This window comes from Rosa chinensis, chromosome 1 (assembly GCF_002994745.2).
Source record: "Rosa chinensis cultivar Old Blush chromosome 1, RchiOBHm-V2, whole genome shotgun sequence".
Lineage (NCBI taxonomy): Eukaryota > Viridiplantae > Streptophyta > Magnoliopsida > Rosales > Rosaceae > Rosa > Rosa chinensis.
Window position 1 is genome coordinate 36,599,425 of NC_037088.1, and position 15,283 is coordinate 36,614,707.

The 15,283-nt window shown below is 36.7% G+C and overlaps 2 protein-coding genes across 3 annotated transcripts; both read right to left on the minus strand.

Annotated features, from left to right (window-relative positions):
• Positions 1-505: 505 nt before the first annotated feature.
• On the minus strand, positions 506-5,858 carry LOC112165937 (cucumisin). Of its 2 annotated transcripts, none has more exons than XM_040514136.1 (9): positions 5,708-5,858; positions 3,497-3,698; positions 3,113-3,356; positions 2,494-3,004; positions 2,292-2,395; positions 1,808-2,041; positions 1,622-1,733; positions 1,305-1,503; positions 506-1,167 (listed from the first exon to the last, which is right to left on the minus strand). In XM_040514136.1, the coding sequence occupies exons 2-9, from the start codon at positions 3,681-3,683 to the stop codon at positions 638-640; spliced, it is 2,121 nt and encodes a 706-aa protein (XP_040370070.1). In that variant the 5' UTR covers positions 3,684-3,698; positions 5,708-5,858; the 3' UTR covers positions 506-637. The 2 variants fall into 2 exon arrangements, with proteins under 2 accessions (XP_040370070.1, XP_024158419.2); XM_024302651.2 differs by lacking the exon at positions 5,708-5,858 and adding an exon at positions 3,851-5,689.
• A 5,375-nt stretch (positions 5,859-11,233) lies between these two features.
• LOC112165945 (cucumisin) lies at positions 11,234-14,729 on the minus strand. Its single transcript, XM_024302662.2, has 9 exons — positions 14,573-14,729; positions 14,219-14,420; positions 13,835-14,078; positions 13,216-13,726; positions 13,013-13,116; positions 12,529-12,762; positions 12,343-12,454; positions 12,035-12,233; positions 11,234-11,897 (listed from the first exon to the last, which is right to left on the minus strand). The coding sequence occupies exons 1-9, from the start codon at positions 14,663-14,665 to the stop codon at positions 11,368-11,370; spliced, it is 2,229 nt and encodes a 742-aa protein (XP_024158430.2). The 5' UTR covers positions 14,666-14,729; the 3' UTR covers positions 11,234-11,367.
• Positions 14,730-15,283: the final 554 nt, after the last annotated feature.

Below are 15,283 nucleotides of genomic sequence, written 5' to 3' on the forward strand. Positions count from 1 at the left end.
GAATGGATATGCTGCTTGAGTTATATATATAGTCCTTCCACTAAGGATCCATTTTTTAGTCTTTTCTAGGGATAGAGCATTAGACCAACTTTTCGATTACATTTCGCAATCTCAACCGTTCAGTTTTTAGATTCTAATGTGTAGATCACCTCTGTAAATTTTCAGTCAAATCGGTGATCGTTAAGGTATTGAACTAGATTAAATCAATGGACGAACTGAATCTGTCCAACCTGAACCGTTCATACATATAATTGTAAATCGCAGTTTTGAATGCCTTAACGATAATCAATTTGGCTGAAAATTTCCAGATGTGATCTACACATTATGACCTAAAAACTGAACGGTTGAGATGCCAAAATATGATCGAAAAGTTGGTTTAATGCCCTATCCCTAAAAAATACCAAAAAAAGGGATCCCTCACTAGAAGGGCCCTGTATGTGTGTGTGTGTGTGTGTGTGTGTGTGTACCACTAGTGTATATGTAAAGATCTTCATACAATTAGGTGGATAGTCAAAAATGTTTTTATCTAATTAACACTACATATACATGTAAATTGACAAATATAGACTTGAAGCACTCTCCAAATTTAGCATTTGCTTTCGTTTACATTTCAATTCTCACAACCCTAGCCTCTTGATTAAACTGTAACATAGACAACAATCGGGCTCCTGACTTGGAAATCACCATTATCCCACACCAAAGATGTAGAAACTATATTTGATTTCTCAATTGACCCTTTTACTGTAACGACAAAAGGTTTCTTCTGGCCGAGAGATGTGAATGATAACACATTTGGATTCACATTGATTTCGAGTCCTGATGGAGTCACCACTTTAGCTCTGTATGTGGAATTTGACGATCCAACATTAGTGACAGTCCTATGGAAGATCCCATTGATGAATTCTGGATCCTTGATTGAAAGAGCAAAAGAAGGATAGTTCAGGTCATTGGCTATTTCATTATTAGATTTTGATGAGCAGCTACTCTTGTCCCCGGTTATGATTTCCAATAGTTTACCACTGTATCCTTGTGAACACAAAAAATATAAGTAGTCTTGTTCATCAAGATCGTATACCAAACCAGGATATGGAGCCCTAGAAGGGTTTAGTAGGCCAGCTCCATATGCGAATTCAGCGTGCGGGCTAGTTTTGGCACTCATAGGTTTAGCTGCGAAAGATTGGAATACACAAGAATGTTTAGGTGTTTTCTTTCGTGGTCTGATAACTAGTCCAATATTCAACCACAAAACAGTACTATCCCTACAAGAGATCAAAAACTGTTCTTTGCAAATTACACAAACAAACCTGTAGTGATGAGAGCTGATTGAATAGCAGCCGGTGACCATTTAGAGTGAAATGATTTGACGTATGCAGCTGCGCCTGCAGCATGAGGGCACGCCATTGATGTCCCACTATCCAAATTATATTCAGTTCTGCTATCACCAACTGATTGTTGGTGATCATATGCTGCTAGAATGTGAGTACCTGGAGCTGCTAAATCTGGCTGCAAGGCCATATATAACTATTAAATATGTTTTGCTTCATCACTTGCAATATCATTCCATGTGCTAGAGTCTAGATATATAATTAAGGTTTCATTACGATCTAATCAAGCTAGTCACCTTGAGAATGTTAGGATTCATTGGATTTGGACCCCTTGACGAGTAGGAGGGCACGTATGGAGCCAATACATCATTAATTTCTTCACTTTTGAAAATAGTTGCAATTGGGTTCCTATAAAGATCAAGATTAACATGCATATTGTAATATTGATGGTTAATTAAGCTTCTCCTTAGTTCCTGAATTACCTTGTTTCGCTTATGTATTTGTAAATTTTGCTGTTTTCTTCCAATCCGACGTGAGTTGCAGGCAGGGGAAAAGGGCCAACCAGCTCCTCGACAACTTTTACGCCCGTCAGAATAACTCCAGTTGCATCACCCTCTATGGCCCCATACCCATCCCCACTGGCATCTGGGCCTCTATCGCAAAGCACAATTTTACCTCTGATCGAATCATCTTTTAAGCTATTTGTGGAACAGAACCTGTAATTAATTTAGTAACATCAACTATCAAACAAGATACCTTATGTAGTTTTAGGAATGGTCACATTTTGATGACATAAAATCTAAAACATGATGTGTGGATGATAATTAGGGTCAGCTTCAATATATTGAACAACAATAACCAATTAAGTTAATTAGAAACAATATTTACCCTTTTTTTTTAGTAGAGAATATTTACCCGAGCTTAACAAGTCTTTAATGGATGACGTCCTAATTGAAATGTCAATACCTTGACATAGTCGCGTTACCACCTTCTGTTGTATTAGGTGCGTCTCCACCATATATTAAAGGATAGAATTTACCCTGGAGGTCATGTATGTTTGGTAATAGTCCCTGACAGTTAATATACAAGCAAAACTTACTACAGTTAAAATGTAGAGAGTACTAATTAATAGCGAGTAGTAGTTGCGAAGCTAGATTTAATTAATTACCTCATAGACTTTTCCATTACCCAATTGAACCTTGGTGATGAACTGACGGTTTATGGTGGTAGCAGCCACAGAAAGCATCCACGGTGCAAAGTTTATCACAGTTCTTTTTTTCGGACCTTCGTTACCACTGCAAGTTGAAACTAGTATCCCCTTTCTGGTAGCGTGAAATGCCCCAATTGCAACTCCGCTTCGAAAATAATCATTTGGAACTTTGCTTGCAATGGAAGCCGAGATTATATCGACACCGTCAGCAATGGCATCATCAAATGCTGCTAGAATGTCAGCATCTGAACAACCGTTCTTCCAGCATGCTTTGTACACCGCAATATGTGCTGATGGCACCCCTCCTCTTGCGTTTCCAAACCCTAAACCTTTTATGCTTATATTTCTCACTATGTTCCCAACTGCTATTGATGCGCAATGGGTTCCATGACCTTCAGAGTCTCTTGGAGACTCAACTTCTTCTTCAAAGGATCCCAAATGACGGTAATATCGTGCTCCGATAATTTTACTGTCGAGATAATAAATTATCAATTCATATTAGTACAAAGAGTACGTTATTTATTTACATGCAAGTTAGTATGATAAGTGTCTTATATGGATAAATCCATTAGCATACTTGTTACAAGTAAAGTTGTTATTGCCTTGACATATGCCTTTCCATTTCTTGGGTGGAGGACCAAAACCAACATCACTAAAGCTGTGCGATTCTGGCCAAATTCCAGTGTCGATCACACCGATAATGATATCTTTTTCAAGGTTGCTTCTTTTAACTGTTTCTGGAAACTCAAGGAAGTTCCATGACTTTGTTGTTTTGACACTCATTTGTTTGCTTGGGAAGACAGACACTACACCATCCATTCCTGTATACATACATTGGATCATATATTTTAACACATGCATACATAAATTGTAGTATTTATACGTATTTACACTATGCCATCCATTCTCGTACGAGTACTAGTAATATTTATTCAAGGAAAGGTAGGATTGCAGAGAATACCAGCCAGTTTTTGTGCTTCTTGTTTTGTGAGCATTGCAGCAAATCCATGGAAACTTCTCTTGTAGCTGTGAAGAAGCAGAGCTTCATGTGCAATATCATTATTAATGTTGTTGTCAACTATGTCTCTTAGAATATTCACATGAAGATCAGGTGTTACTGGCACCCCGTTCTTTGGCTTGTCGCCCATATACACAATATAAGCCTGCATCCAATTACAAGCCCGATTGACTTTAAGTGATATGAAACTTTGCAAGATCAACACAAAGTGATCTGATTGAAATTTTACATTTTAAATGTATAAGCTAATATTAGTTAATTTAGCTGAATATAACTAATAGAACTTGGGAGATATACCTTTCGGGCATCCTGAGCAGCTGAGTGAGTAACATGAACAAGAAGTAAAATACTGCTAATGAGGCTGAGAAGGATAAACCATCGAAGAGCCATGCTATTACTATATGTATGGTGCTACTAGAGTCTATAAAGGGCAGTGCTCTCATCCAAGAACTTCAACATGTTTTTATAGCAGGACAACATCAAGCAAACATAATTAAGAATGTAAGCTAGCCTCTTTTACAATTTTGGACACGTGTAATGATTTCAGAACAATAGTAAATATCATGGATGTCATAAGGAATTGGAGAAACTCAAAAGCGGTTCTTAATGCGAAAGCGTTGCAACAAAACTTTGGGCCTGTTGACCATTTTCTATCCACAAATAACAAAGATTGAAATTTCAATAGAGAACAACTCATATAAGATAGAGATAAATCTGCGTTTATTGAAAGTTAATAGGTTTAATATATAATAGTTAGCTTTTGGAACCAGCAAAAATCTATATGATTTATTTTAAAAAGAAGAAAAAAATTTGTATAGGTATAGCTATGGTATTGTCATATTTGTCTTACTTAAATTGATTTCACAGAAATGGTCAATTAGTTTAATTTTAGAAAAATTATTTCTCAACAACTAATCAGTCTTCTAAATTTTCTGATAACTCTAAGTTAGGTTTTGTTCTCTAATGGTCTTTTTCTGTTCATTTTTTAACTATTTTACCCTCTCCCCTTTTGTCACATAGAACGAGAGAGGGAGAGAGAAAGAGAGAGAGGTCATTGGAGACCTTGCTGAAGTTTGCCACAGATCTTGTTGGAGAGGTCGATGGTTGTCGGAGGTCACCAGAGAGGTTGCTGGAGTTCTCAAAGGTCATTGGAGAGGTTGTTGGAGATCTCACCAAAACTTTTATTGACCCTCTGATTTAGTGCTCAAGTGCAACTTACGCGCAACAAGGACACGGTCATCAAAGAATTGAGAAATATTTAAACGCGAAAATATCGTATCTTGGGGATCTTGAGTTAACTCCAATCCAATAGTTTATGGGTCACAAAAATCACTCAATAAACTAAAAATAAAATTGGAAAATGGCTTAGGTTTCCCGAAGCCTGAAATTAGCCAAGAACACACCAAAATAAATTGGTAGGCTCAAAAACTTATGGTACTTACAATGAAAAATGTGAGCAAATATTTGGAGGAATCAATTTTTAGTTTTGTAAATTAAAAACTATGAAATTAAAATTTGCAAAAAGTAAAGTGCTAGAATTTAAATGTTTGCAAAACTATGGAAGAAATTGGGCACTAAGGCGTCCATGCTAGCAATCATTTACCATGACAATACAATTTTGGCACATAACAAAAGGGAAATGGTCACAATCTCTAACTCTAAGTTGGACTAGGGCCTTAGAATGATAATGCAAATGCGGACTAGGGCATTTGCATTCTCAAAGTACAAAAATAATGTAAATCCGGGCTAGGGCATTCACATTTCATCACACACACATTACGACCGAACTAGGGCTCCTAACATGCATATAATGACATTATGTTCAATTTGTAGAGATTAACATTTTGCTTATGACAACATGCTCACTCATAAAATTAAGCCACTAATTAAATGAATTTCATGATGAAGACAAGAATCAATCATAAAATTGGCTAATTTTTATAACAAAGTCTCATCGAAAACCACAACACACTTTCCTTAAGCACCAAAAATTAATGTCATTATATGGTAAAAATTGCTAGGCCTTCAAGCCCTAGACCCAAATAAGAAACTACTCACAATCCATCAACATATCTACAGTGAAATTTATCAATTACAATAAATTAAAGCATGAAAAGAGAGAGAGAGAGAGACCAACACTAATCATAACTACACCAGAAAGTGAGCATAACTAGCTTGGAATTATACTCTCTCTTGTACCTAAATCGGATCTTTAACAAAATGATGAAATTTGATTGAGGAATGGTGATGAACTAATGATAGAACATGGGATGTGGTGATAGAGATAGAGAAGAGGGCGGTGGTCGGCTATAGCTCAAAGAGAGAGGAAGTGTGGAATTGGTGTGGCTTCCCCTTTTTGTGGCCGAGAGAGAAGAAGAAAACGATCATGGTCATGTGCTGCACGTGACCAGAATAGAAAATAGAAAGGAGAGGAAAAGAAATGGTCTGAACGTCCCACCCTTTAATGAAGCCTAATTGCTAGTGATGATGTCATCATTATTTTTCTTTCCCTTTTTTTGTTTGGTGTTTTTTTTTCCCCATCTTTCTCTCCTCTTCTCAACATAGTTCCACACATATTCTCGGAGGCAATGGGATAACGCTTCACTAATGACATTGACCACGGTTGACCGGCACCAACTATTTTATCTTTTTGTCGGAAACTCTAAATTGCTCCATTTTCGTGTCATTTTCTCTCGATTTTCGCAACTCCGCTTATTATCTATAAATAAATAAAAATAGATTAATTACCTAATAATTAACTTAAATATTAGCTTAATTCTAGTACTTAAAGTGCAATCACGTGCATAGAAATACGTGTAATAAAATACTCATTCATCATTAAGCACCCATTTTAGTACTCTGTGACGACACGATTGCAATATAAACTACGCACCAAAATATGATTAAGTACGAGATATCAGGTTTGTATCCAGTCATCAGGTGTGATGTAGAAAAATGTTGAGTGGTTGTGGGTTATAGACTAATAAGTACGGCTACATGTAAAATTGCATAACCCCAAGAAAAATAGGAAGATTGATGCACATTACCAATGTCTCGGCAACCATTTGAAGTCTCTTAACGGCTGCTTCCACGAGACCATTTTGTGTGTGTACGTGGGAAATTGGATCCTCAACATTGATCACAATGAACATGCAATAATCATCTAAATTCTTCTATTTAAACTCTCCACAATGTCAAGGCGAATTGACTTAATAGGATGATCCGAGGGTGAGCCCGTGGAGAAATATTATGTGCTAGGAGTTTTGCATATGCAGCATTGCGTTTGGACCAAAGCGCCACATGTGACCAGCATGTCGATGCGTCAACCAATACCATAAAATATCTAAATGGTCCGCGAGCTGGTTGAAGAGGTCTACAGATTCCCTCTTGGATTCTATGTAAAAAGGGGATGAGTTCTTTCGTATCCTTTGATGGGCCTTAGAGATAACCAATGAGCGAGGATTTTGGTTGGGCTGGGCGCAATGATTGGCGTCGGAAGCATAATGGGATATGTTAGTATAAGAATTTCATGTGTTGGGATTCCCTATACAAAACAATAAGCTATTGGAACATAAGATGAAGACCCCCAACTGATTTTTGTGAAGCTCTTAAAGTTAAATCATTCGTTGAATATCATAGCATCCTTATTTTTTGATTATGTGTTGTCAAGATTAATAGCTCTATGTCAATCTCGACCTTGTCTGAGTGGTGTCAATGCATTCTTATCAATAATTTCCAAAGGAGGACGTCTTGATGGTCAAGACTACCATTAACTGATGATTTGTTGGGTCGCATTTTAATTGAATAAATATGCATATCTTTTTATTGGGATAAAATCAGTTTTCATTGCATAATATATTTTAGGAATAATACTTTCCTAATAGAAGTCAATTAGGTTTAGAATTTTAATCATCCGAGATTTTCTAAGTCAATAATGCGCATACATGTAGAAGGAAAAATAAGGTGGCGTTCGGTAACATTTTCAAGTCGTCTTTTTCATTTTATAAAATGAAAATGGCTTGAAAATGCGTTCGTTGGTCTGTTTTCAAAAATGCAGAAAATAATTTTTGAAATTTTTTTTTTATTTTACTCGTAAAACGACAAATAAACGTTTTCACCTTTTCATTCTCATATTTTAGAAAACACGACGATATATTTTCCAAAACAAAGAAAAAAAGAACGTGCTCTCTTCTTCCATATTCTCACGTCGCTATCTTCTTCTCAGGTCTCTCTCTCATCTCTAGTCGCCATCTTCTCTCGTTTTTGAAAATTGTTTTTGGAATAAGCTACTGGACACATTTTCGGATCTCAAAAATCCAATCTTTTTTTCTCGTTTTTATTTTCAAAATCCATTTTTGAAAAATCATTTTTAAAAACGTTACCGGACAAGCCCTAACATTTTCATGTGTGCGTTTCCATAGAATATTTTGTGTGCACCTTTCTCATTGAGAGAGTTTTCCATTGCATAGAAAACCTAGAGATTAAATTAAGAATTGCTAATTTACTTGTTCCATGAAGTAAATTAGCAAGTCACACATATACTTGCATCTCATTCATACTATAGTGCATATCCGAGTATCTTGCGAGTTCAGTTGGGTGTTAATGGCAAATGAAGCATATGTAACAGCCAAGGTTAGTGCTATTCATTCAAGGAGATGAAGGGAGAGAGTTCAAAAGGTGAAGGTGAAGAACAACAAGGTGATGATTAAGCAACCGTCTAGAGGAGTCTAGTTAGAAATAGTCAAGGTCAGAGCTATTCGTGTTGGTTGTAAGTCTATATGTGCTTGTTCATATTCACTTAGTACATTGCTTTTCATTTGGCATTCACAAGTTAAGGCCCGTATTTTGAGGGTTTTACTGTGTCAGAAAACCTTTTGTGTCTGATTTTTTTTTAATTTTCGCTATGGTTGTTGAATGTATGTTGCTCTCTTCACGGTTATTTTTGAAAAGTACTAAATTCAGGTCGCATGGATTGAGAAAACTTCTGCAATCCCCCTCATTGTAGTTTGGTAATTTCATTCAAGTTAAAAATTTAGCATAATTTTTATCTAAGCCTATTCACCCCCCCCCCCCCCCCCCTCTAAGCTTAAACGATATCCATTCTAGTAATTTCAGGATATGATGATGCCACTTTTTGGTGTCAAGAATGGAGTTGGACCGCAAGAAGAGATGGTGGCGGCGATGAACCTGGGGAAAGGCAGTGGATGGCGGCAGCGACGGTCCGAGGGCTCCCATGAATCAACTTTTTATCTTTGCTTCTCGTAGCTTGAAAGAATGGATATCCATGTGAAGTCTGTAGTATACGAATCATCATATCATGACTAGGATGTCCTAATCAATTGTGCTAAAGTCAATATGTGTTTGAATTTCATAGGTCATCTCTTATGATATTGTTAGATTTGATACCTCGAATAGTAGTGACATAAATTTCACTAGAGAGACACATAAGTTTCTCTAAAATAAGGGAGGCTCCATCATTTCCCTCATCTTTTATTTGGGATACAAAAATGGTATTCTAATGTATAAAGGCTATGCTAGTATACAAGGTTGTACAAAAAGGCTATTCATGAAGCAACTTGGTGAGGCCAGGAGGTGGCTTCCCAGTGAGGTCTTGGCCGGCTTCCACCATAACTAAGTAGCTCGTATGTGATAGCTAAATTTATAAGCTATTGATTTTCCTTATTCTCCTGCAAATATGTCAATTGTAATATAGGGAAATAAGGGTCTCCCGCAGAGGATTAAGTTAAACTAAAAGCTTCAACAAAAGTCACAAAACGTGATTGCAGTTCCTACTGAACAGAAGTCGAAAAAAAAACTAAAATCCTAACCAAAACAACCCAGAAAAATATGAAAATTTACAGAGACGTACTAGACACACAAGGCGTCCAGCAAACAAAATTTGGGAATTTTTGGAGTTCGTTTACTATGAGAATAAAATACGTTAAAACAGAGAACAGAAAGAAAAACGAAACTGAACAGATTTAAGATTGGTTGATATCAAGATGATGAAACTAGCTAGGAAGGAAGTATCCACCTCCAACAATCACACACAACACACTTTGTCCAATTTACTTCCAATTAACTTAGTTGAAGACGCTCAGATTGGCTCGGTACGCTTGAACACAACCTATTACCCTTTCTTACTTTGTACGCTAGGCAGGAAGTGCTCTACACCTAGACTATTCCCAAGCAATGCAACCTAAAGGTACGTTTATTAGATTAAACATGCAGAGATCGTTAAGTTTGAAAAGAGTTTGAGCAATCACTAGGCATCGCAAATAACTTAGAGCCTTGCTAAACCTAGGGTTTTGTTTACTTGCTAGTGAAAACTACCAATTACTTCTCTAGACAATTTTGAGGAATCCAACTATTGATCCAGGCATCAAACAATCAAAGTATTAAAACCCTAGCATGCATACTAAGTAGGCCTCCAAAGCATACAAACATAGAATTCATCAATGAGAAATCGGTAAACAAAACCTCAACTTTATTAATTGGAAAACAAATTGAATGTCAAAGCATGTTATGGATCATGTCTAGGGGTTTCAACTGCCCCCTAACTACTGGAAATTTAGTTACACATAATGGGAATCAAAAACACAAAGGAGTTCATGGAGAAAGAAGAAGACAACAAGAATCAGAAAATTGGAAAATACGGATCAGCGACCGATCTCGGAAATTCCAACGATCGATCGTTTCTGGTGTGGTTTTGCAGTCTTGCTTCTTCTTGATGAGCTCTAGTGCATCTAGGCTTCTTCGTATGTGAGATCCCCCTTTCTTCAACGTCCAAGGAGAGATTTTATTCAGTTTGTAACTCTTTCCTTCTTTCCTTTTAGGACTCTAACTCCTTGATTAATGTTCTAATTGATTTAGGATTCATTGACATCCTTCTATCCAATAGGAGCAGCCAAGAGAATTAATTGCTGAATATCTTTTTCTCCATATTGCCTTAAGCTTCCTTGATTCATCAAGAGTCCACAATTCTCCATCAATTGCACATATCTCCTTCCTTTTGCTCTTATTTCTTTCCTTACTTCGGAAAACCTATAAACATAAAAACAACTAAATTAACCAGAAAATAAGATAAACTAACAAAGTAAATATGTGAATTAACAACATTATTATCGCATAATTATGCTCCTATCAGTATGTTGATCTTCGGGATCTAAGTCAAGGTCAGGCCCCACCATGACTCGTCGGCCCACTAAGAATGAGTCAATTATTCTTGTTGACATAACTATGCTAGAGGATTACTCAACATGAAGGCAAGGTAATCTGAAGTTACACAAGCATTTAGAATACAAAACCTTAACACTTTTACTAACTTGCCATTAAAGTCCCTTTGACCAGTACCACACCAATCGTCTCTCACAAAGGGTTTCAATAGTCTTTTCTTATTATATAGGTAAAGAGGTCGACAAAGTAGGCGAGTTTCCAGCGCAATAATCATCACGTTCTCCATTTGCGCATAAACTACAACTTTCATTTTCCAATGCACCACCACTTACCGCGATCATTCATAACTCTCTTGGCCTTGTTATAATATTAAATTTTCATTGTAGGGCAAATATTACTTGAACATGTTTAGATACACACACACACAGACACTATGTGTGTGTGTGTGTGTGTTCTACCAAGATCTACCACTAGTGTATATGTAAAGATCTTCATACAATTATGTGCATACTCAAAGATATTTTTATCTAATTAATAGGACAGATACATATAAATTGACAAATCTACACTTAAAGCACTCTCCAGATTTAGCATTTGCTTTCGCTTACATTTTAATACTCACACCCCTAGCCTCTTGATTAAACTGTAACATGGATAACAATCGGGCTCCTGACTTGGAAAGTACCATCATCCCACACCAAAGATGCAGAGACTATATTTGATTTCTCAATTGACCCTTTTACTGTAACAACAAAAGATTCCTTCTGCCCGAGAGATGTAAATGATAGCACACTTGGATTCACATTGATTTCGAGTCCTGATGGAGCCACCACTTTAGCTCTGTATGTGGAATTCGACGATCCAACATTAGTGACAGTCCTATGGAAGACCCCATTGATGAATTCTGGATCCTTGATTGAAAGAGCAAAAGAAGGATAGTTCAGGTCATTGGTTGTTTCATTATTAGATTTTGATGAGCAGCTACTCTTGTCCCTGGTTATGATTTCCAATAGTTTTCCACTATATCCTTGTGAACACAAAAAATATAAGTAGTCTTGTTCATCAAGATCGTATACTAAACCAGGATATGGAGCCCTAGAAGGGTTTAGTAGGCCAGCTCCATATGCAAATTCAGCGTGTGGGCTAGTTTTAGTACTCATAGGTTTAGCTGCGAAAGATTGGAAATACACAAGAATGGTTAGGTTTTTTCTTTCGTGGTCCGATAACTAGTTCAATATTAGCAACATAATAGTGCTATCCCCATAAGAGATCGAAAACTATCCTTTACAAATTACACAAACAAACCTGTAGTGATGAGAGCCGATTGAATAGCAGCCGGTGACCATTTAGAGTGAAATGATTTGACGTATGCAGCTACGCCTGCAACATGGGGGCATGCCATTGATGTCCCAGTCTCCAAATTATACTTAGCTCTACTGCCACCACCAACCGATTGATGATCATATGCTGCTAAAATGTGAGTACCTGGGGCTGCTAAATCTGGCTGCAAGGCCATATATAACTATTAAATATGTTTTGCTTCATCACTTGCAATATCATTCCACGTGCTAGATTCTAGATATATAATTAAGATTTCATTACGATCTAATCACCTTGAGAATGTTAGGATTCATTGGATTTGGACCCCTTGACGAGTAGGAGGGCACGTATGGAGCCAATACATCATTAATCTCTTCACTTTTGAAAATAGTTGCAATTGGGTTCCTATAAAGATCAAGATTAACATGCATATTGTAATATCGATGGTTAATTAAGCTTCTTCTTAGTTCCTAAATTACCTTGTTTCGCTTATGTATTTGTAAATGTGGCTGTTTTCTTCCAATCCGATGTGAGATGCAGGCAGGCTAAGAGGGCTAACCAGCTCCTCGGCAATTTTTACGCCTGTCAGAATAACACCGGTTGCATCACCCTGTATGGCCCCATACCCATCGTCATTGCCAGCAGGGCCTCTATCACAAAGCACAATTTTATCTCTGATCGAATCTTCTTTTAAGCTATTTTCGGAACAGAACCTGTGATTAATTTAGTAACATCAAATATCAAACAAGATACACCTTATATAGTTTAATAAAAGGTCACATTTTCATGACATAAAAGCTAAAACATGATGTGTGGATGATCATTAAGATCAGCTACAATATATTGAACAACAATATCCAATTAAGTTAGAAAAAATATTTACCTTTTTTCTTTTTAGTAGAGAATATTTACCCGAGCTTAACAAGTCCTTAATGGATGACATCATAATTGAAATATCAATACCTGGACATAGATGCGTTAGAACCTTTTGTTGTGTTAGGTGCGTCTCCGCCATATATTAAAGGATAGAATTTACCCCGGAGGTCATATATGTTTGGTAAAAGTCCCTGACAGTTAATATACAAACAAAATTTACTAGTTAGAAATGTATAGAGTACTAATTAGTTGTGAGTAGTATAGTTGTGAAGCTACATTTAATTAATTACCTCATAGATTTTACCGTTACCTAATTGAACCTTGGTGATGAACTGACGGTTTATGGTAGTAGCAGCCACAGAAAGCATCCATGGTGCAAAGTTTGACACAGTTTTCTTTTTCGGACCTTCATTACCACTGGCCGTTAAAACAAGTATCCCATTTCTGGTAGCGTGAAATGCCCCAATTGCAACTCCGTTTCGAAAATAATCATTTGGAACTTTGCTTCCAATGGAAATAGAGATTATGTCGACACCATCAGCAACTGCATCATCAAATGCCGCTAGCATGTCAGCATCTGAACAACCATCCTTCCAACACACTTTGTACACTGCAATATGTGCTGATGGCACCCCTCCTCTTGCGTTTCCAAACCCTAAACCTTTTATGCTCGTGTTTTTCACTATGTTCCCAGCTGCTACAGATGCGCAATGGGTTCCATGACCTTCAGAGTCTCTTGGAGACTCAACTTCTTTTTCGAAGGATCCCAAATGACGGTAATACCGTGCTCCGATAATTTTACTGCCGAGATAATAAAGTATAAATTCATATTAGTACAAAGAGTACGTTATTTATTTACATGCATGTTAGTACGATGATTGTCTTATACGGATAAATTCATTAGCATACTTGTTACAAGTAAAGTTGTTATTGCCTTGACATATGCCTTTCCATTTCTTGGGTGGAGGACCAAAACCAACATCACTAAAGCTGTCCGATTCTGGCCAAATTCCACTGTCAATCACACCGATGATGATATCCTTTTCAAGGTCGCTTCTTTTAACTGTTTCTGGAAACTCAAGGAAGTTCCATGACTTTGTCGTTTTGACGCTCATTTGTTTGCTTGGGAAGACAGATACTACACCATCCATTCCTGTATACATACATTGGATCATATATTTTAACACATGCATACATAAATTGTAGTATTTATACGTATTTACACTATGCCATCCATTCTCGTACGAGTACTAGTAATATTTATTCAAGGAAAGGTAGGATTGCAGAGAATACCAGCCAGTTTTTGTGCTTCTTGTTTTGTGAGCATTGCAGCAAATCCATGGAAACTTCTCTTGTAGCTGTGAAGAAGCAGAGCTTCATGTGCAATATCATTATTAATGTTGTTGTCAACTACGTCTCGTAGAATATTCACATGAAGATCAGGTGTTACTGGCACCCCGTTCTTTGGCTTGTCGCCCATATACACAATATAAGCCTGCATCCAATTACAAGACCGATTGACTTTAAGTGATATGAAGCTTTGCAAGATCGACACAAAGTGATCTGAATGAAATTTTACATGTCTAATGTATATGCTAATATTAGTTAATTTGGCTAAATATGACTAATAGAACTTGGGAGATATACCTTCCGGGCATCCCGAGCAGCTGAGTGAGTAACATGAACAAGAAGTAGAATACTGCTAATGAGGCTGAGAAGGAGAAACCATCGAAGAGCCATACTATAACTATATGGATGGTGCTACTAGAGCCTATAAAAGGTAGTGCTCTCATCCAAGAACTTCAACATGTTTTTATAGCAAGACAACATCAAGCAAACATAATTATGAATGTACGCTAGCCTCTTTTACAATTTTGGACGCGTGTAATGATTTCAGAACAATAGGTAATATCATGGATGTCATAAGGAATAGGATAAACTCAAAAGCGGTTCTTAATGCGAAAGTGTTGCAACAAAACTTTGGGATTATTGACCATTTTCTGTCCACAAATAACAAAGATTGAAATTTCAAATGAGAAAAACTCATACAAGGTAGAGATAAATATGCATTTATTGAAAGTTAATAGGTTTAACATATAATAGTTAGCTTTTGGAATTGGCAAAAAAAAAAAATGATTTATTTAAAACAAGAGGAAAAATTATAGGTATAGCTATGGTATTGTCATATTTGTCTTACTTAAATTGATTTTAAAGAAATGGTCAATTAGTTTAATTTTAGGAAAATTATTATTATTATTATTTATTTTTTGGGTTCATTAAAAGTTTAGGTAAGAGGGAGGCTTCCCTATACTACCCGTGGCAGGCAAACCTACGACCTCAACCTAACAGGACTTACGA